The sequence below is a fragment of the Hemitrygon akajei genome, chromosome 6, assembly GCF_048418815.1.
Source record: "Hemitrygon akajei chromosome 6, sHemAka1.3, whole genome shotgun sequence".
Classification (NCBI taxonomy): Eukaryota; Metazoa; Chordata; class Chondrichthyes; order Myliobatiformes; family Dasyatidae; genus Hemitrygon; species Hemitrygon akajei.
This window is the reverse complement of record NC_133129.1, coordinates 84,577,128-84,600,899: the sequence shown is the minus strand read 5'-3', so window position 1 is coordinate 84,600,899 and position 23,772 is coordinate 84,577,128. Positions and strand designations below refer to the sequence as shown.

At 44.7% G+C, this 23,772-nt stretch overlaps 1 protein-coding gene across 1 annotated transcript; it reads left to right on the top strand.

Moving 5' to 3' along the window:
- The first annotated feature begins 737 nt into the window (after positions 1 to 737).
- On the top strand, positions 738 to 23,772 carry LOC140729801 (probable G-protein coupled receptor 139). Its single transcript, XM_073050015.1, has 3 exons — positions 738 to 847; positions 20,605 to 20,708; positions 22,871 to 23,772. The coding sequence occupies exons 1-3, from the start codon at positions 738 to 740 to the stop codon at positions 23,770 to 23,772; spliced, it is 1,116 nt and encodes a 371-aa protein (XP_072906116.1).

Below are 23,772 nucleotides of genomic sequence, written 5' to 3'. Positions count from 1 at the left end.
TGTGGCCACTTCCATAACACCAATGTATTTTCTTCCTATTGCATGACGTGAGAGTTCACCCATTTATAAACTCACTCTCAGCACCGGTTTCGCACACATGAAACAATCGAATCTCTTTCTCTCCGCCTTTGGAACTTGGATGGACTTAAAGAGTCAGCGGTTGGTACGTGTGGTTGCGATTTTACAATTGTTACAGAAACATTGGCAGTTTTGGCAGCTTAGTGCTCCCAGGTGCCATAGGCACGATAGAGGACCAGGTTAGAGAAGGGGTGGGGTGGAGTTGGGGGTAACTTTACGGCCTGTCTCAGAGGGGTACGCTTTGGATAATCCATTGAGGGAATATGAATGGAAATTGGAAATAAGAACACTGTGATAAATTTGATGGGATTGTACTATTACCTCCCAGTAGTCAGAGTGAATCAGAGGTGCAAATAGTTGAAAAAATAACCTGATTATAATAGCAGATGGTTTCAATCTCCCAAATTTTGACTGGGAAATCCATTGTGTTTGGCTGGGCTGTAAATTGTAAGCTGTCTCTATGAAAGATTTCTGAAGGAATATACAGATGGCCCTACCAGAGTGGTGGCAATACAAGAGTTCATGTGGGCAAATGAGGCCGGAGAAGTGACAGTCAAGAGTCAGTTTGGGCGCAGTGACCATAGTACTCTTACTTTTAAATGTTATGAAAAATGACAAATTGATCCAATGACACTCCCTATTACTGGGCATCTCTGGAAATGCGGCTCGTTAGACCCTCGCTAACAGCCATTGGATTCTACGGCGATAAACCCACCTTTCTCCGGCTTCGTACGTTTAAGGTGTATACGACCTCGGTCGCGCCAAATCGGTGAGATTTGCAATGTCTTTCCCACCGAAACCACGATTTGTCTGAATGCTGTGTGATTTACCACCCTGAAATAGACAATCCGCATAAAATAACAGATCGCGCACCGCATACAGTTAGACAGCTCAAATCTTCCAAAAGCCATATTCACCGATCCCCGGCAGACCTCCGCACCTGGACTCCATTCAACCACGTTTTCCCACCGGGTCAAATTTTACGACCGGTTCTCTCCAGCGTCTTCCATCTTTATCTCCCGCCGAACGACGACGAAGACCCACCGCCGGTGTCAGTCACAAAGCCCGTCCCCCCAGCCTTCTCTAGAACCTTCTGCCCGTTCCTCTCTCCTGACTGGATGACCTTCATTCATAGCATCCCATATCTCCAACAGTAACCCAAACACTACTTCTACAGAAAGGCCATCAAATGAAATACCCTACAACATTAGCAGTAAAACCTTTACCAGGGCGTTGCACTCTCCCTCCATCAAAATAGTTACGCCCTTATAACTTGAAGCAATTCATCATCTCCTCATTAATAACACAGTTTTCAAAGGAATGCTGTGATGGCGGAACCCCCAGACCATTTGAAAATGGTAGTGGCATATCTCGGGAGTGGAATAAGCGCTACACTCTGTTCCTCCGGTGCGACATCGGCCAGCCTTTCTGGGTTTCCTGCCTCTTTGAGTCCTCCTTACTCCATCATCTACTTCAGCTGTGGACACTCGCCAAGATCTTTCCTCTCATGTAACCATATAACAATTACAGCACGGAAACAGGCCATCTTGGCTCTTCTAGTCCGTGCCGAACGCTTACTCTCACCATGGAGACAGCTGTCAACATGGAGAGGACTCTCCCTGGCCATTACTCGTGTCTTCCGGCAGCTCAGGTCCCTCTGTCACTTGGCTGGGCTCAGCTTCGTTCCCAGATACTTTGGAGCCCATCTCCCTTCATTATCCAGCCGCACGTCTGCCTGTCCACTGCTTTTCCCACCCCACCCCCACGCGTTTCATTGGCGTTAGATCAGAGAGGGGAAGTTTGGAAATCTCTTCGTCAATTTTTTGGAGTTTGTATAAGGTAGCATATGTCACAATCCCATTTCCTCATCTTCTGAGTTGGTACCACATTCAGTGGTTAAATTCCCTCCAGGCCTTTCCACTGCTTATCCTTCGATTCTCCCATGTCGCCGCAGAGTCATCTAATCGTAGAGTCCACGTCAGGCTCTGGCTCAACACATACCTCTTGCCTCAGAGGTAGAAGGTGGTTCTGATGGAGAACATCGAGAGGCCCATTTCCATCCTCTGGTTTCACCCAGAAACTGCTACATTTGGCATCCGACTTTCCACTTCGTAAGGCGTAGCCACCCAGCGGTAAGCCAACTTATACTTCCCCGGTAGTCCCAAATTCTTTGTAAGAATTCTTTATGAGTTATCAGTTGTGAGAACCTAATCTTTTGATCATATGTCCTCTAATTTCCTTCAGATACTGGGGAGTCACCAAAGTTGAATGAATTGGCTGTCAACTTTCCCTTTTCATAAGATGGTTTCTCCTCTGCTTGTCTCACCAGAAAACTAGACATTGTAGTCTCCGAAAAAAAGCTGTGTCATCGGCATTCCCCGGAGGAGAATGACCTCCCTCTCCAAGGTGTTCCTGACAATCACTGTTATCCTGTTTAAATGTGCAACCAAGGTCTTCTGCAATTCGGGTCTCACCAGTACCCCAGCAGGTAAGCGTGACTCCTATTCGTGGCCCTCTGGAGGATCCACCACGAGGGCGTCAGCATCAGGCACTCTGGTAAATTTGGGGTTTCTCGTTACTCTAGCTACTTCTCTAGGCCTAACACAACAGGTTTCGACTGGGTGTACCACATTGTTCCTCGTCTATGTCCACCATCCAGCCTAGGGCAGGGGCTTTTCCTCAAAAGCAGCTCTGAACACAGGGTGATGGACAAGGTTTGCAGAAAACTCTCTCCAATTTTCTCCTTGAAGGTTCCGACTGGCCTTCTCACAATAAGAGTATTTGTTCCCATAAGAATTGAAGCATCACCCTTCTCGACCTGGGCCGTACAAACCAACACTGGCGTTCCTAGGATCTCAGCAACACCCACATCTGCCTCCGACGTATCCAGCTTCAACGACAAGTAACCATCATACGGATGGTCATCACTACTAAGGCCCCAGAGCTCTAGGGCACTGAGTGGCGTCAAGGGTGAATGCGTCAAATAACGGTTGTAGAAGGATCTGCGCAGCAGAGTAACCCGAGAACCTGTGTGAGGTATCGCTCTGTCATAAATAGACTTGATCGGCCGGATATACTGGAGCTTGGCCCCACTAAGACCTCAGGAAAAGTGATTTTCACTTTAGTCTCTTCCTTGATACATTGATTGGAAGTCTTCCGCCTGAGATGCCAGCCTGTTCCACTCGCTGCCTCCTACCGATCAGCCAACGCTCTAACCAAGCTGGTAACTTTCCTGTAATATGGGCTTTTAACTTGGTAAGCTGCCTCATAAGTGACATCTTGTCAACGGCCTTCAGAGTGTCAAAATATACAGCATTCATTGCACCCCCTTTATCTATCCGACTTGTAATCCTCAAGGAATTCCAACAGATTCGTCAGGCAAGATTTTCCCTTCAGGAAGCCATGCCAGCTTTGTCCCAGTACTCCTTAATCTCATCCTTAGCAATTAACTCCAACATCTTCCCAAGTACCGAGGTCAGGCTAACTGGTCTATAATGTCCTTTCTGCTGCCTTCCTCCTTTCCTAAACAGTGGAGTTGCACTTTCAATTTTCCGATCCTCTGGCACCATGCCAGAGTCATATGATTTTGGAAGATCAGTATTAAAGCCTCCACAATCTCTACCATTACTTCTTTAAGAACCCCATGGCGCAGTTCATCTGGCCCAGGGTATCTAGGTCTTTCAGCTTTTTGAACACTTTTTCTCTTCTAATAGTAACTACACTCACTTTCCTCCCTCACACCTTTCAACATCTGGCACAGTGCTACTGTCTTCCACTGCGAAGATTAATGTTAAATACTCATTTAGTTCATTTGCCATACCCTTGTCCCCCCGTTAATATTTCTTAACCGCATTTTCTAGCCGTCCTATATCCACTCTCATCTCTGTCTTTTTTTTTTTAACAAACTTAAAAGAGCTTTTACTATCCACTTTGATAGTGCTTGCCGGCTTGCTTTCATATTTAATCTTTTTCCTCCTAATGATTCTATTAGTTGCTCTCTGTAGGTTTTTGAAAAGCTGCCAAATGGTCTATCTTCCCGATAATTTTGCTTTTACATTAGCTGTGTCTTCCCTTGTCAGCGACAGTTGTATTATTTTGCCATTTGAATATTTCTTCGTTTTTGGAATATAGCTATCCTGCACCTTCCTCATTTTCCCAGAAATTCAAGCCACTGCTGCTCTGCTGTCATCCCTGCCAGCATCTCCTATCAATTTACTTTGGCCAGCTCCTCTTCCTTTACTCCACTGAAATACTGCTACGTCAGACTTTCTTCTTATCATATTTCAAATTGAACTCAGTCATATTGTGATCGCTGTCTCCTAATGGTTCTTTTACCTTAAGCTCCCTAATTATCTCTGGTTCATGACATTACACCCAGTCCAATATAGCTAATCCCCTAGTAGGCACAAAGACAAACTACTCCAGCAAGCCATCTCGTAGGCATTCAACAAACTCGCACTCTTGAGATCTATTACCCACCCGATATTCCCGAATCGGCCTGCATGTTGAAATCTCCCATGACCTTCAAGGAAGATTGTAAGATCATAACCTTGCCTTTTTGACACACCTTCCCTATTTCCCGTTGTAATTTGCGTTCCACTTCCTTGCCTCTGTTGGGAGACCTGTATATAACTGCCATCAGAGTACTTTTACCCTTGCAGTTTCTCAGCACAACCCACAAATGTTTAACATCTTCCGATCCTATGTCACATCTTCCTACTGATCTGATGCCATTCTTTACCAGCAGAACCACGCCAACCCCACGGCCTACTTTCATAACCCTCCGATATAGCATGCAACCTTGTTCATTCAGCTCCCAACTGCAACTATCCTTCAGCCACGATTCAGTGATGGCCACAACGCCACTACCTGACCATCTGTTACAGTGCAACAAGATGATCCACCTTACTTATACTCCGTGCATGGAGATATAACAGTTTGTGTACTGTATGCCACGACTACGGATTCCGCAGCGCAGCAGATTCGGCAATTGCAGTCGTGAATATGCATGTATAAGCTAATTATTATTTCATTGTGAAGGTATTTGTCTCCCTTCCAACGTTACTGTCTGCTTGCATTCGGCCTTGCCTGAGAAATTGGATCGTTGAGCTGACTGGCGCGGAAGTATTTGTTTTATATTTCGTTATTCCTTTCAGTCGCAGTGTTGGCTCCGTCTTCCCATTTGAGAGTTTCGTTAACGGCCCTGTTTGGCCCAGAGTTTGTTTTTCTTTTCCACTAAACTCTGTTCACATTAAAGTCTGTGAACTATCGACCCGCTTCCTTGTCTCTCTCTGCACTTGGGCCATATCCGAACCATCTGACAGCAAGTGTGGATCACACAAGCATGCGCTCAGCAGAGAGAAATCAGCTGATCTTGGCCCTCAGTGTCATTGGTCAGGCAGGGGACAAGCCATGGTCAACTGAATCCGCTCCGATTTAAGTTTTTGAAGCAATGAGGCAGATAATCTCGTGCTGAAGTTCCCAGTGCCTTCTGGTGGGACAGGTAATTCCTTGCCGCAATTGTTTAACAGCTCTCTGCAGGCAGTTGGAGTTAGGTGTCTGCGTTTTCCGCTCTAACCGTCCAGTTCACGAGGTCACTTTGGACAGTCTCGGCCACTACTGCTCCAGCTCCTGTTCCCGGAGCAGAAGTGACTCCTGCCATCGGACACTCCCAGATTCCACGCGTCCTTACAAGAACCGAGAATTCCCCCACCAGGCAGATATTTTGGAGATCTCGATAGTTGCAGCACTTCTATTACCAATGCGAGCTGACATTCAAAGCCCAAGCTAGCCGTGTTGGTGATCAAGTCAAGTCAAGTCAAGTCACTTTTATTGTCATTTCGACCATAACTGCTATGTGCAGTACATAGTAAAAATGAGACACGTTTTTCAGGACCAAAGGTTAGCACAACCCTTTAAAGTGTTCGTGACCCAGGCTCAGTTCCCACCGCTGTCTGTACGGAGTTTGTACATTCTCTCCATGACCGTGTGGGTTTCCACCGGGTGCTCTGGTTTCCTCCAACAGTCCAAAGACGTAGCAGCCGGTAAGTTAATTGGTCATTGTAAATTGTTCTGTGATTAGACTAGGTTTAATTCGGGGGATTGCTGGGTGGTGTGAATTCTACACTGTATCTCAAAAAGTTTTAAATTGCATGTTCTCTTAAAATATAACTTAACAATAAGCGGAGACACAATGTTGTAATTGTGCAAGTTGTTGCTGAGACCGCACCTGGAGTACTGGGTACGGCGTTGGTCACCCTGTCGTGGTTAAAGTGAAAAGAATGCAAAAAATGATATAGGAGAATGTTGTCAGGATTAGAGCGCCTGAGTTATATGAAGAGACTAGGCAGCATAGGTGTTCGTCCCTTAGATTTGTTTTTTACAACATTGAGAGACATAAATAAGGTGGATGGTTACACCATTTTTCCAGAGCAGGGGAGACCAAAACTACAAGGCTGCAGGAAAAGAACCGGGTTGGAGAGGACGTGACCTTAATTCCACTTTACCCCCGGTGTGCGCAACAAGACTGAAGATTTCTCCCTGTGCAGAGTCTGAGACCTTCGTGCAATTTTACCGTTCTGTCGGTTGTATGTAATTTCACAGTGGAGTCAATCAACCGATCACCTTGGATGAATACGCACAGAAAACCATATATACCAGTATAGATCGTACGTATTCATGCATGTTTTCATGCACGGGCACACACACACACCTGTAGAGAGACACGCATATACCTATAAGCATACGTATTTGCGTATGCACACCCAGCGCACCTGCTTCCAGGAGCTCACATCTATGCTAAGATGCAGAAACGTGCACCACTGCTTGCACAAATCCAGTTCGACACACGGTTCAAATTTAGTATCAAAGTCCGTAAGACCATAGATATATGAGCATAATGATGCTATCTCGCAGATCGAGCCTGCTCCCCCGTTTCATCATGGCGGATCAATTTCCCCTCTCAACACTAATCCTCTGCGTTTTCCCCCATTGCCCTTATGGCCTAACTAATTAAGAACCTATGAATCTCTACTTTAAATATACCCAATGACTTGGCCACCACAGCCGCCTGGGCAACGAATTCTACAGATTGACCTTTCTCTAACTAAAGAAATTCAGCCTCATCTCCGTTCCAAAAGGACGTCCGTCTATTCTTAGTCTGTGCCCTCTGGTCTTAGACTTTCCCACCATAGGAAACATCCTCTTCAAATCCACTCCATCAAGGCCTTTCAACATTCGATAGGTTTTAATGAGGTCACCCCTCATTCTTCTAAATTCCAACGAGTCCAGGCCTAAAGCCATCAAACACTCTTCAATCCTGGAATCATTATCGTGAACCTCCTTTGAACCCTCTCCAGTTACAGCACATCTTTTCGAAGCGGTAAACACTGCTCAAAATACACAATGAAGCCTCACCAGTATTTATAGTCTCAACATTTCATCCTTACTTTTGTATTCTAGTCTTCTCGGAATGAGTAACATCGAATTGGCCTTCCTCACCCTGGAGATTACCTGTAAATTAACCCTTCGAGAAACCTGCGCGAGAACTATGTCTCCACGTAAAACTCTGAGATTCGTTTTGTTGTTAGCATAGTCAACAAATCTAATAATAACCAAAAAGGAATCAATGAAACATCGCCTAATTTACGCGTTCAGTCAGTGTGCAGAAAACAACAATCTGCGGCGTCGCGGACACTTGAAAAAAGCCAAAACCACTCAGAGACTAAACACGGGGGTTGATAATGTATGACCTGCTTCACAACGATGAAGTTCCAGAGTTCAAAGGAGTTCGTTCTATCCTTTATGCAGAAACCAGCAAAGACGAACATTCTTGCAGAAGTAAAAAAAACTAACGTAACTAAAACTAGCGATATAAAGAAATAACAGGTCTATTTGTGATAAATTAACGATCCAGAGGGTAGCATTAGCGTCAGTAATCAAACTGGGAACAGACGTTCTCAGGGAAAATTACGGCAGGAATGTGGCAAATACTCAGGGGATATTTGCAAGATGTTCTGCATAAGTACGTTTCAATGACGCAGGAAAAGGATTGTAGGGTACAGAAACCGTGGTGTGCAAAGGCTGTTGCAAATCTAGTCAAGATAAAAAGAAGAACTTAGAAAAGGTTCAAAAACTAGGTAAAGATAGAGATCTATAAGATTACAAGGCTAGCAGGAAGGAGCTTAAGAATGAAATTAGGAGAGCCATGAGGGGCCATGAGAAGGCCTTGGCGGACAGGATTAAAGAAAACCCCAAGGCATTCTACAAGTATGTGAAGAGCAAGAGGATAAGATGTGAGTGAATAGGAGCAATCAAGTGTGACAGTGAAAAAGTGTGTATGGAACCGAAGGAGACAGCAGTTGTACTTAATGAATACTTTCTTTCAGTATTCACTGCGGAAAAGGACCTTGGCGACTGTAGCGATGACTTACAGTGGACTGAAAATGTTGAACTTATAGACATTAAGTAAGAAGATGTGCTGTAGCTTTTGGAAAGTGTCAAGTTGAATAAGTCACCAGCACCGGACGAGATGTAATCCAGACTACTGTAGGAGGCGAGGGATGAAATTGATGAGCATCTGGCAATAATATTTGCGTCATAATAGGGACGGGAGAGGTTCCGGATGATTGGAGAGTTGCAGATGTCGTTCCCTTATTCAAGTAAGGGAGTAGAGATAGCCCAGGAATTTATAGACCAGTGAGTCTTACTGCAGTGGCTGCTACGTTGATGGAGAAGATCCTGAGAGGCAGGATTTATGAACATTTGGAGAGGCAAAATATGATTAGGAATAGTCAGCATGGCTTTGTCAAAGGCAGGACTTGCCTTACGAGCCTGACTGATTTTTTTGAGGATGCGACTAAACGCATTGATGAAGGTGGAGTAGTAGATGTAGTGTAAATGGATTTCAGCATGTCATTTGATAATGTACCCCGTGCAAGGCTCATTGAGAAAGTAACGAGGCATTGATTTGTGGATCTAGAATTAGCTTTCTCACAGAAGGCAAAGAGTGGTTGTAGACGATTTGAAAAGTAACAACACAACATCGCACCGATTCTTTGCCATCACTTATGAAGGAAAACTTACCATTCGTTTTCTTCACCGCCTCAACCACTGCGTTCCCCTTTCAGAGAGCTATGGACTTGAACCCCGCTGTCTCTTTCTGCTCATTAATATTCCTTAGCGTCCAATCATTCACTGCATTTTTCAACCTGTTTTGATCTCCAATTCACAGCCTCACAACGCATGAAGAGAGAGGACATCCACTTTGCCAAATGAACCAAAGGCTTGCCATTTCCAGCTTCTCTTTTACGGTCACCCCCTGGTTACCTGCAGGTCTGGAGTTGCCAAGGAGTGGATACCCGGGATAATGGAGGAACATCATCCCTCTCGTTGCTGGTGCAGAATGTGGTCGTCAGATGTGGGATGTTCTCATCAGTATCAGTATCTGCTACAGCAGTGACCTCTACACCCTCCTTCGCTGTGGCAGTGATCGAAAAACATTCCTGTTCTTCTTCTTTTCCAGTATTTTTATTAAATTTGATATACACAAATACAGATTTCATAAGACTACTTATTATAAATGAAAAGAAGATAGTACAAAATGCACCATATATAAATCACACTGAATCAATCACGGTGTCCCATATTTATGACCAATCAAATAAAATAAATTGGATTATGAAATACAATAATATGGTTAATTATACAAACCGCATTTCCAGAAAAGTTGGGATATTTTCTAAAATGCAATAAAAATCAAAATCTGTGATATGTTAATTCACGTGAACCCTTATTTAACTGACAAAAGTGCAAAGAAAAGATTTTCAATAGTTTTACTGACCAACTTAATTGTATTTTGTAAATACACACAAATTTAGAATTTGATGGCTGCAACACACTAAACAAAAGTTGGGACAGAGTTAAAAAAAGATTGAAATGTGCACAGAATATTCAAGTAACACCGGTTTGGAAGACTCCACATTAAGAAGGCTAATTGGTAGCAGGTGAGGTATCATGACTGGGTATAAAAGTAGCGTTCATCAAAGGCTCAGTCTTTGCAAGCAAGGATGGGTTGTGGCTCACCCCTTTGTGCCAAAATTCGTGAGAGAATTGTTAGTCAGTTCAAAAGGAACATTTCCCAACGCAAGATTGCAGAGAATTTAGGTCTTTCAACATCTACAGCACATAATATTATGAAAAGATCCAGAGAATTCAGAGACATCTCAGTGCATAAAGGGCAAGGTCGGAAACCACTGTTGAATGCGCGTGATCTTCGAGCCCTCAGGCGGCACTGCCTAAGAAACCGTCATGCTACTGTTACAATTATAGCCACCTGGGCTCGGGAGTACTTCAGAAAACCATTGTCACTTAACACAGTCTGTCGCTGCATCCAGAAATACAGCTTGAATCTGTATTACGCAAGGAGGAAGCCATACATCAACTCTATGCCGAAACGCCGACGAGTTCTCTGGGCCCGAGCTCATCTCAGATGGACCGAAAGACTGTGGGACCGTGTGCTGTGGTCAGATGAGTCCACATTTCAGCTAGTTTTCAGAAAAAACGTGCGTCGAGTTCTCTGTGCTAAAGATGAAAATGACCATCCTGATTGTTATCAGTGAAAGGTGCAAAAGCCAGCATCTGTGATGGTATGGGGGTGCATCAGTGCCCACGGCATGGGTGAGTTGCATGTATGTGAAGGTACCATTGACACTGAGGCGTTAATTAGGATTTTAGAGAGACATATGTTGCCATCAAGGCGACGTCTCTTCCCGGGACGTCCATGCTTATTTCAGTAAGACAATGCCAGACCACATTCTGCACGGGCTACAACAGCGTGGCTTTGTAGACACAGAGTGCGTGTGCTTGATTGGCCTACTGCCAGTCCAGATCTATCTCCTACTGAATATGTATGGTGCATCATGAAGAGGAGAATCAGACAACGGAGACCACGGACTGTTGAGCAGCTGAAGTTTTATATCAAGCAAGAATGGACACAATTTCCAATTGCATATCTACTTCAATTAGTATCCTCAGTTCCAAAACGATTAAAAAGTGTTATTAAAAGGAAAGGTGATGTAACACAATGGTAAACATGCCCCGTCCCAACTTTTGTTGAGTGTGTTGCAGCCATCAAATTCTAAATTTGTGTATATTTACAAAATACAATTAAGTTTGTCAGTAAAACTATTGAAAATCTCTTCTTTGTACTTTTGTCAGTTAACTAAAGGTTCACGTGAATTAACATATCACAAATTTTTGTTTTTATTGCATTTTGGAAAACATCTCAACTTTTCTGGAAATGGGGTTTGTATTATAAAAAAAAATTCATCCACTACCAAGACAAAGCTGGTTGGTAAAAAAATACAACAAGAGAAAGAAAGAGTACTTTACTATTTATAATTACCATTACCATTTATAATAATAGCCCAGATCCATATTTTAATAATAATAACAATTCGAAGATTTTTAAAATAGTTGAGAGTATGTACAACACAGCGTTTGAAAATCTTGGTTAGAATCAGAAATCGAACAACGAATCTTCTCTAAATTTAAACATGACATAACGTCGCATAACCATTGAGCATGCGTGTGGGGAGGGGCAACGATGAAGTTCCAGAGTTCAACGGAGTACGTTCTATATTTATGCAGAAACTAGCAAAGACGAAGAATCTTGTATCGCTAAAAAAAAGTAACGAAACTAAATTTAGCGATATAACGCAATAAAAGGGGTATTAACGATGAAATAGCGATTCAGCGTAGCGTTAGCGTAAGTAATCAGAAAAAAACTATTTCCGGCTGCTTCGCTGGCTCTACCAAGACAAAGCGTGAATACTCAATCGCTGCTCAATACCCAGCCCACGTGACTGGCACCCAATAGCAACAGGGACATCGAGAAGGAGATGGGGGACAGATTCAGCAAAGGTGTAATAATGACAGGACTGTCGTAGTGGGCGATTTTTAATTTCCCAAAGATTGATTGGCATCTCCCTCGAGCCAGGAGTACAGACGGCTGAAGTTTGTTAGGTATGTTCAAGAAGGTTACCTGACACAATATGAAGATAAGCTAACAAGAGGAGAGGAGAGGATATATGCCTTGCGTTCTGCATAGATATGTTCCAATGAGACAGGAATAGCATGGTAGGGTACAGGAACCGTGGTGTACAAAGGCTGTTGGAAATCTATTCAAGATGAAAAGAAGAACTTAGGAAAGGTTCAAAAACTAGGTAAAGATAAAGATATATAAGATTTTAAGTCCAGCAGGAAGGAGCTTAAGAATGAAATTAGGAGAATCAAAAGGGGCCATGAGAAGTCCTTGGCGAGCAAGATTAAGGAAAACCCCAAGGCATTCTTCAAGTATGTGAAGAGCAAGAGGATTAGACGTCAGAGAATAGGACCAATCAAATGTGACAGTGAAAAAGTGTGTATGGAACCGGAGTAGATAGTAGAGGTACATAATGAATACTTTGTTTCAGTATTCACTGCAGAAAAAGATCTTGGCCAATGTAGCGATGACTTATAGTGGGCTGAAAAGCCTGAACATATAGACATTAAGAAACAGGATGTTGCTGGAGCTTTTGGATGTAGTGTAAATGGATTTCAGCAAGGGATTTGATAAGGTGCCCCATGCAAGGCTTATTGAGAAAGTAAGGAGACATGGGATTCAAGTGGATATTCATTAGTGGATTCAGATTTGGCTTGCTCACAGAAGGCAAAGAGTGGGTGTAGACGGGTCGTATTCTGCATGGAGGTCGGTGTCCAGCGGTGTGCCTCATGGACCTGATCTGGGACCCCTACTTGGACCCATTCATTTTCATACATGACCTGGATGAGGAAGTGGAGGGATGGGTTAGTAAATTTGCTAATGACACAAAGGTTGGGGGTATTGTGGATAGTGTGGAGGGCTGTCAGAAGTCACAGCGGGGCATCGATAGGATGCAACACTGAGCTGAAAAGTGGCAGATGGAGTTCAAACCAGATAAATCTGAGGAGTGTCAGTTTGGTAGGTCAAATAAGTTTGTAGAATATAGAATTAATGGTAAGACTCTTGGCAGTGTCGAAGATCAGAGAGATCTTGGGTTCCGACTCCATAGGACACTCAAAACTGCTGCGCAGGTTGGCTCTGTTGTTAAAACTGCATCCGCTGCATTGACCTTTATCAACCGTGCAATTGAGTTTAAGAGCCGGGAGGTGATATTCCAGCTGTGTAGGACCTGGTCAGACTCCACTTAGAGTGCTGTAGGAAGTGGAAACTATAGAAAAGGTTCAGAGATTTACAAGGATGTTGCCTGGATTGGGGAGCTTGCCTTATGTCCACAGGGGTGTCAAACTCATTTTAGGTCACGGGCCGGATTGAGCAAAATGCAGCTTCATGCGGGCCGGATCAGTCGGACGCGTGCGAACGCAGCTTTCGTTGCCTCCGTTTTTTCAGCCTGCTCTCATGTGTCTCAGTCTCTGCTATAATACAAAGTGTTTCACTTTACAAATTCCGTTTCTTATGAAGAAGACTGCCGAGCAAGACTGCCGAATAAACACTAAAAACCCTGAAAACCTGGTACCTGAATAAACTCAGCATTAGCCATATCATACGTCATAGGCGCTTCGATTACTGGGGCCAGCTTTAATAGTAATTAGATATTATCTCGCGGGCCAAAGATAATTCCACCGCGCGCCGGATTTGGCCCGCGGGCCTTGAGTTTGACATATATGCCTTATGAGAATAGGTTGAGTGAAATCGGCCTTTTCTCCTTAGAGCGACGGAGGATGAGAAATGACCTGATAGAGGTGTATAAGATGATGAGAGGCATTGATCGTGTGGATATCAGAGGCTGCTTTTTTTCCCACAGGTTGAAATGGCTAACACGAGAGGGCACAGTTTTCAGATGCTTGGAAGTAGGTACAGAGGACATGTCAGGGGTTGGGTTTTTTATACAGAGAGTACTGAATGCGTGGAAATGGCTGCTGGCGATAGTGGTGGAGGCGGATACGACAGTGCCAATTAAGAGACTCCTGGGTAGGTACAAGGTGCTTAGAAAAGTAGAGGGCTATGGGCAACTCAAGGAAATTTTTAAAGGAAGTACATGTTCGGCACAGCATTGTGGGCCGAAGGGCATGTGTTGTGTTGTAGGCTTTCTATGCTTCTATGTGACAGATTAGCCAACAATAAACAAAGAACACAAAATAAAGTAGACAGGTGGAAACTAGGTACATGACTCTTTCTTGTGCAAATACAAAGAGAAAGGAATAATAATACTAAATAAGTAAGCAATAAATATCGAGAACAGGAGATGAAGAGTTCTTGAAAGTGAGCCATTTGGTTGTGGGAACTGTTCAATAATGGGGCGAGTGAAGTTATTCTCTTTGCTTAAGAGCCTGATGGTTGAGAGGTAATGACTGTTCTTGAACCTGGTGGCGTGTGTCCTGAGGCTCCTGCATCACCTTCCTGATGACAGCAGCAAGAAGAGAGCATGTCCCGTGTGGTGGGGATCCCTGATGATGAATATTGCTTTCCTGTGACATTGCTCCGTGTCGATGTGCTGAATGGCGGGGAGGGCTCTACCTGTGACTGACCGGACCGTCGCTATTACTTTTTGTAGGATATTACGTTCAGGGGCATGGATGTTTCCATACCAGGTTGTGATGCATCTAGTCAATATACTCTCTGTTATGCATCGATGGAAGTTTGTCAAAGTTTTAAATGTCATGCCGCTTCTCCACATACACGTGAGGAAGTAGAGGCGCTGCCGCGCTTTCTTCGTAATTTCACTTACGGTAAACTGTGCTAGGGGTGGAACACCTGATTACCTAAGTACAGGAGCCGCAGATGGTGGCCGTGCCGAAGGAATAGACAGACAATGGTGTCCAGTGTTTGTCTGTAGAGATTGCGCCCCTATTCCTGCCACGATGTGGACAGCTCCGTTGTAGCTATCCACTCCCTGTCCACGGTACTGTCACTTCCCAGCTCCTACAGGGCACGGGAAGCAGACTCGTGCGGGAACGCTCGGTATCCGTGCACTCATCTGAGAATGCTGTCTCTAAAGCTCTTTCAACATGGACCCCCAATGGAAAGGAATCCCATTAAATTACACCGCTAGTATGCTAGATAGTTTGCTATTTTGTTGTTCAAGATCTCGTTGAAATATTTCCTAGCTGTTGTGAGAACCTCCTTCTACATGGTCTAATTACATGAAAACCTAATTCAGAGAGTCCTGGTCAAATAGCACCTACAATAGGCCCTTGAATCCGTCACATTCATGCCGACCCTTCTCACCAGCTACGCCAGGGAATCCCAGTCTTGGGTCCATGGACTTCTTGGTTAATGGTAGTGGTTCATGGCAAAAAATGGTTAAGAACCCTTTATCTACTGTAATTCCACTTTTACACATCAGGATAGTATCCTCCTCTGTATAAACAAGACGCCGGAGGATCTCAGTGGGTCAGGGAATACCTTTGCAATGAAATGCCAAGTCGAACTGTCAGGGTGAGACCCTCAATCATAACTCCAAGATTTTGTTCCATATTCCAGGATGTTGTTCCATATTCCAGGATCTGCGTGCAGTCTCTTGTGCCGCCCTCAATCGCTTTTATGCTTTGCCTACTTCAGTGCTTCTCCATTTGACATTTCAATGCATTGATGGTATTAATACAGGTGGCATGCCTGAATGATGACCGACCTGTGGCTCTAACATCAATTGCTATGAAGTGCTTCTAGCGATTGATTATGGCACTCATCAACCATAACCTTCCGGTCAACCTCGACTCTTTGCAATTTGCCTGCCGGAGCAACAGGTCAATGGCAGATGCCATCTCTCTGGCACTACATTCCACCTTAGAACACCTGGAGAATAAAGACGAATATGTAAGGCTCCTTGTCATCGACTACAGTTCTGCCTTTAATGCCATCATTCCAAATAAACTGATTCCTGAGCTCCAGAACCTGGGTCTTAGCACTCAGATCTGCAGCTGGATCTTCAACTTCCTCACAGACAGGACCAAAGCTATAAAGATGGGGGAAAAGCTCTGCTCTACAATCACTCTGAGCACCGGTGCCCCACAAGGCTGTGTACTCAGCCCCCTGCTGTACTCGCTGTGCACCCATGATTGTGTAGCCAAGTTTCCATCGAATTCAATATATAAGTTTGCTGATGACACCACAATTGTAGGCCGCATCTTGGGTAATGATGAGTCTGAGTACAGAGAGGAAATTAAGAACCTGGTGGCTTGGTGCGAAGACAATAACCTTTCCCTCAACGTCAGCAAGACGAAGGAATTGGTTGTTGACTTCAGAAGGAGTAGCGGACTGCACAACCCCATCTACATCAGGGGTGCGCAGGAGGACAGGTCAAAAGCTTTAAGTTTCTCGAAGTGAATATCATAAATGACCTGACTTGGTCTAACCAAGCAGAGTCCACAGCCAAGAAGGCCCACCAGTGCCTTTACGTCCTGAGAAAACTGAAGAAATTTGGCCTGTCCCCTAAAATCCTCACTAATTTTTATGAGTGCACCGTAGAAAGCATTCTTCTAGGGTGCATCACAAACTGGTATGGCAGTTGTCCTGTCCAAGACCGGAAGAAGCTGCAGAAGATAGTGAAAGCAGCCCAGCACATCACACAAACCAATCTTCCATCCTTGGTCTCACATTACACCACCCGCTGTCGGAGCAGTGCTGCCAGGATAATCAAGGATAAGTCCTACCCAGCCAACGCACTTTCTGTCCCACTTCCCTCCGGGAGAAGGTTCAGGAGCATGAAGATTCGTACGGCCAGATGTGGGAACAGCTTCTTTCCAACTGTGATAAGACTGCTGAACAGATCTGAACTGTACCTTCCAAATATCCGGACCTGACTTGCACTACCGTATTTTCCCTTTTCTATTTTCTAATTATGATTTATAATTTAAATTTTTATTATACTTACTTTGATTTGTACTTCAGGGAGCGCGAAGTGCAGAAACAAATATCGCTGTGATGAATGTACGCTCTAGTATCAATTGTTTGGTGACAATAAAGTATTTGTATTTGTATTTGATTGTGATGAATTCCCCTCCCTTCATCTGGCATCAGGTCCCAGAGATTCAGGACCCTCTGCGTGATGAATCAGTGTCTCAGGAACCCTTTAAAACTTCCTCACGCCTTAAAACGAAGGCCTGCGCTTTTTGATAATCCTACTAACGGAAATCAAATATAACCGCTTCAAGCATTCCCTGTAAATGAAGTCCTGCAATCCAAGGAAACTTCAGGTAAATGTCCTCTGCACCCTCCGAAATGCAGTTCTATCCTTTTTATCCGGCGGTGACCAGAGTACATAATGACTCCAAATCAAGCATAATCAGTGATTTGAAAAGTAGCAACACAACATCCCACCGATTCTTTGCCATCACCTACTAAGGACTACCTACCATTCGTCTTCTTCACCACCTCTCCGGTTGCATTCCCCCTTTCAGAGAGCTACGGACTTGAACCCCAAGGTCTCTTTCTACTCATTAGCATTCCTTAGTGTCCTACCATTCATTGCATTTCCCAACCTCCTTTGGCCCCCAAATCACAGCCTCACAACGCATGAAGAGAGAGGGCATACCCTTTGCCAAATAAACCAAAAGGCTTGCAATTTCCAGATTCTCATTTATGGTCACCCTTTGGTTAACTGCAGGACTGGAGATGCCAAGGATTGAATAGCCGGGGTATTGGAGAAACCGCATCCCTCTCGTTGCTGGACCAAAACCTTGGCGTCAGATGTGAGATGTTCTCATTTGTATCAGTATCTGGTACAGCAGTGACCTCTACACCCTCCTTCGCTGTGGAGTGATCGGAAAACATTGCTGTTCATCTCGGTATTCAAGATGGAGAGAGTCTGATAGTCACGGCAGAGAAACGGGAGATGAAACGTTGCCAACATCGTCTTCACTCTGAATATCACCTTTGTATGTGGCTGTGTAAAGTCAGACGCAATGCATCACTTTACGCAGGTATTATACCCGTACCGGTACAATGAAGGTTACTTCGGATCTCATTGTGTCAGTGTCCCACTCAGCGGGACTTTGCCGCTGTACCCACCCTTTATGGACACGTTTCTGCTGACCATGTCCACCCTGCACTGGTCAGCTTCAAATGTCCTGTGGGAGAAGGTCACTATAGTTCCCGTGTGGGGATTCCCTAAGTTGACTACCTACAGCATTTAACAGAATATCTAACGGTCAGAACTCACCCATGAGACCTCAATAGTCTGGCAACCAGATGTGCCCAAACAGGCACATTACAGGTCGCAGAGGTACGTGCGGAGGATGGCGTTGAACTATGGACATCCCTGGGATTTTAAAATAAGTACTTTCCCTGGTGCGACAACAATGGGTTGAGCAAGCGGATTATTTTGGAATGTCTGATCAGTCGCTGCAAAATAATAGAAGCCTCCTGACACACTAATGACCCAGTGGAGATATTTCCACAACTACATAAGCACCTTCAGCTCAGCTGCAACAGCAGGTACCTACGGTCTTCCAGGGTAAACACCCGGCTGGAGCCAAAAGGATGTCTCGTGTTTTTTCAGTGGAGTCTCTGATACTTCAAGCCATCTTCGATATACAGGATATTTATTACCCGCTTCTCGCAACTATCGGCGTTCCCGGTGAGCCGTCGTGTAGTTATTAAATCTAACATATTTTAACGGTATTCCTAGCTAACCATTACGTTGCGCTTGCGGGGCGTTTAAATTTCGAGTTATCCTATTCTGTATTCACGGTTCTATACCGCCGCTGTCCTAGCGCAAACACCCACATCTAATGAACATCATGTGCAGTTAATTCCGCTGACCGTGTGCTGAAACTATACTCTTCTGACTGCCTCCTGCGGCTTCACACAGAGGGTTTACGAAACGGGGTGTCAGAGAGCGTCGCGGCGGTTGCAGTTGCATCATTTAAAAGTCGCCCGGACGGGTACAGAGATTAGAACTGTTTGCAATCAAACGCCAGCAAATGGATCCAGTTGGACAGCGTCGGCGGTACGGACGGCTATGAACTGGGCGTTGGCTTCTTCAATATTGTAAATCAGTTGAATTTCTGTCCTGGTTAATTTAGTCAAAGCGCTGCAGAATGAAGGACCCTATCGGATGCTACACTGGCATCGAGGATGGGATATTAACAAGGCACCGAGCACGCAGTTCCATGGCTGTAAGCAATAGAATCCCGCTCTACAGATGAAGGTATTTATTTATTTTGTTAGTTACCACTACAATGCGGAGTAGCCACGCCGCCGGTGCAAGATTAACCCTGACAATTTACAATGACCAATTGCCTAGGTCTTTGGAATGTGAGATCAAGCCGGAGCAGTCGGGCATACGCAAGCATTCCACGGGGAGGACGTAGTGAGACGTATAATCGCGCTCCTCTAACGTGGAGCACATGTGGTAAACGTCAGAAATAAGAGAGATCTTAGTCACAGATGCTTTCCAGCGAGCAAAGAACAGCGTCGCGGTCCGAGAGAAGACACAGAGCAAAGTGGCCATTGTCAAGTAGAAAGACTCAAGTTTGTAACCGGTGGTAGGATCGGAGATATATGCCTCAGGGATCGGTTCTGGGAGCCCTTCTCTTCGTGATTTTTATAACTGACCTGAACGAGGAAATGCGAGATGGGTAGTAAGTTTGCTGATGACACAAAGATTGGGGGTGTTGTGAATAGTCTGGAAGGCTGTCAGAGGTTACAGCCGGATGCAAAACTGGGCTGAGATTTGGCAGATGGAGTTCAACTCAGATAAGTGTGAGGTGGTTCATTTTGGTAGGTCAAATATGATGGCAGAATATAGTATTAATATTAAGACTCTTGGCAGTGTGGAGCGTCAGAGGGATCTTGAGCTCGGAGTCTATAGGGCACTCAAGGCTGCTGCGCAGGTTGACTCTGTGGTTAAGAAAGCTTACGCTGCATTGGCCTTCATCAACCGTGGGATTGAGTTTAGGAACCGAGAGGTAATGTTGAACCCTGGTCAGGCTCCACTTGGAGTACTGTTCTCTATTCTGGTCACCTCACTGCAGGAAGGATGTTAAAATATATAAAGGGGGTGCAGTGGAGATTTACAACGATGTTGCCCGGATTGAGGAGTATGCCTCTTGAGAATAAGTTGAGCGAGCAAGGCCTTTTCTCCTTAGAGAGACCGAGGATGAGAAGTGGCCTGATATAGTGTGTAAGATGATGAGTGGCATTGATCGTGTGGATAGTCAGAGGCATTTTCCCCAGAGCTGAAATGACTAACACGAGAGGGGATAGTTTTAAGGTGCTTGGAAGTAGGTACAGAGGAGATGTCAGGGGTAAGTTTCACGTAGAGAGTGGTAAGTGCATCGAATGGACTGCAGGCGACGGTGGTGGAGGCGGCTACGATAGGGTATTTTAAAATACTAGGATAGATAGGTAGATGGAGCTTAGAAAAATAGACGTCTATGGGTAACCGGAGGTAATTTCTAAATTAAGTACATTTTCGGAACAGCATTGTGGCCGAAGGGCCTGTATTGCGCTGTAGGATTTTTTCTGTTTCTCTGTTTCTATAGTGAAATACGAGAGACACATAGAGTCATAGAAGCATACAACACACCTGCGGGTGCCTTTAATCAGAACAAGGTTTATTGCAAGCACGCTCTGAAGGAACTGTTTGGTTAGTAGCTCCTGAGAACCTGGGGAGGAGTAGGTTTAGCACGAGCAACGAGGTAGTGGAGGTTTGTTTGCGAATATTTTGTCAGGCAAACTTCCTATTTTGCATTCTTCTCACCTACTCCCACAAACAATGTGATGTATGGAATGGGGAAGCAGAATATCAGCTCCTTGTACATCGGAGTGTGTCGGACATATTTCAAACACAGCAGAACTGCTCCCTCTCAGCTACAGTGACTTCAGTTCAACTCCAACTTCTCTCACTGTTCGTGCGTGTGTGCGCGCTGCTTGCAAGCTGTGAATTACGGTAAATGTATATATACCAGTCTAAGGTCTGATGAATCAAAAATTGAGTTTTTTGGACATTAGACTAAACGCTGTTTCTGGAGGAAGCCAAACACCACACATCACCTGAAACACAGAATCCCTACCGTGAAGCATTGAGTGGTTGCATCATGCGGTAGGGATGCTTCACTGCAGCAGGCCCTGGAAAGCTTGTGAAGGTAGAGGGTAAAATGAATACAACTATATACAGGGAAATCCTAGTGGAAACTCTGACGCAGTCTGCAAGAGAACCACGACTTGGGAGAAGATTTGTTTTCCAGCAAAAAAAAAAACAAGTATACAGCCAAAGCTACACAGGACTGGTTTAAAAACAACAAAGATAATATGACGGCGTGGCCGAGTCAGAGTCCAGATCTCAAAACATTGAGAATTTTTGGCTAGACTTGGAAAGAGCTGTTCACTCACAATCCCCACGCACACTGACAGACCTTGAGCAGTCCTGTACAGAAGAATTGGGAAAGTTTGCAGTGTCCAGATGTGCAAAGCTGATAGAGATCCACACAGACTCAAAGCTGTAATTGCTGCCAAATGTGCATCTAATAAATACTGGCTTGAAGGGGGTGAATAATTATGCATTAATTATTTTGTGTTTAATAATTATAATAGATTTAGACCAATTTGTAGAAACTTGATTCCATTTTGACATGAAAGGGTCTTTTCTGCTGATCAGTGTCAAAAAAGCCAAATTTAATCCACTGTGAATCAATGTTGTAATACAATAAAAGATGAAAACTTCCAAAGGAGGTGAATGTTTTTATGGGCAATATGTACATATATTTCAATTAACTAAGTATTTGAAAAAAGTAGTGAGCTAGTGTTCATTGGTTCAATAGCTGTTCCCCTCTCTGATCGGAGAGGGGTAGAAGCTGTTCCTGAATTGATGATTGTGTGTCTTTAGGCTCCTGTTCCTCCTCCCTGATGGAAGCAACGAGAAGAGGGCATGTCCTGGGCGATGGGGGCTGTTAATAATGGGTGCCACCTTTCTGAGGCATTTGTCCTTGAAGATGTGCAGGATGCTGAAGAGGCTAGTGCTCATGATAGAGCTGAGTTCACAACTTTCTGCAGGATTTTTATCCTGTGGAGCTCCAGGCGCCCCACCAGCTCCTCCTTACTAGACGGTGACCAGCTAGAATGCTTTTCCGGAGAGATCTGTAAACATTTGCGAGCGATATCGGTGACCTACCAAATGTCCTCATTCGCCTTTTGAAATATAGCCGCTGTTGTGTCTTTTTGTAGCTGTATCGATATGTTGGTTCCAGGATAGAACTCAAAGACCGTGACACCCAAGAACTTGAAATATCTCATTCTGTGGCAGTGAGAACTCTCTGGTAGTGGTACTGTAGATTAGTGCATGCATGTCGAATGTAGAGAGAGTCGATAGGAACGCGGCAAGCTGTAATGTATGAAAGCGGGAGTAATGTGTGCTTATTAGCCAGCGAGGATCTGGATGGCCTGTTTTGAAAGATGTATCTCTCTGTAACTATCTATCTGATTTCTGAGACGCTGAGTAAATTATTGACCGAGGAAATTTAGATGCTGGAACTGGAGATACAAATGATCTGTGGGAGGAAGTCAGGCGGCTTGAGGGAGGGAGGAAATTGTCGACGTTTCTGATTAAATCACTGCAGCAGGGCTAAGAGAAGAAGAGCATAAAGACTAGAATGCGGGTAGCGAAAAGGGATTTCCAGTTAGTTCCTGGAAATTGTAAATCGGTGTAAACTGCTGTTGGGCGCCTGCGCCATGGATTCTCCAATCATCTGCCGCATTGTCTCTGCTCCACTGCCGAGGTATAATGTTTCTCTATTTTCTTCTTTCTTGCAGTGAACCTGGTGACCATTGTGATTCTGTCTCGGGGTAAGTGTGGCCTCTCCAAGGGAGTCACGCGTTACCTGGTGGCTATGGCAACGGCGGACCTGCTGGTCATCGTCCTCGATCTGATCCTGAAGCAGATTCCTATTGTTTTCTCGAGAGCCTTTCAAGATGTGTTGGCCATACACCTGTGCAACATCCACGCCGTCCTCCTCTACGCTGCCACCGACTGTTCTGTCTGGTTTACCGTCTCCTTCACCTTCGACCGATTTGTGGCAATTTACTGCAGTAAACTGAAGACTAAATTCTGCACCGAGAGGATGGCAGCCGGGATTATCGGGACCATCGCCTTGCTGTTCAGTGTGAAGGACCTGTTTTGGTATTTCATGTACACAAGCGAATATGCACTGATTAGAATTCCCTGGTTCTGCATTATTACATTCAGTGTGATGCTTTCCCCAGTGTGGACAGCCGTTGAATTCCTCCATTACGTCTTCACCCCATTAATCCCGTTCATTCTCATTTTGGTCTTCAACGCGCTAATCGTCAAACACATTGTGGTCACCATCAGAATCCGCAAGGCACTCCGGGTTCCGGTCGGCGGGGAGAGTCAGAGCGACCCCGAAGCGAAGAGTAGGAGGAAGTCCATCACTCTGCTCTTCCTGATCTCGGGGAACTTCATCCTCCTGTGGGCTCCCTATCTGGTGGGCACGATGCAGACACGAATTATTCTACTGGACTGGAATGATAAGAGACATACATCGCTCATCCTGTTGGAACTCGGATTCATGCTGCAGCTCCTCAGCTGCTGTACCAATACTTTCATTTACGTCGTGACACAGACGAAGTTCAGGGAAGAGCTGAGGAACGGGATGAGATATCCCTTCATCGCGCTTTGCAGCAAAATAAAATAA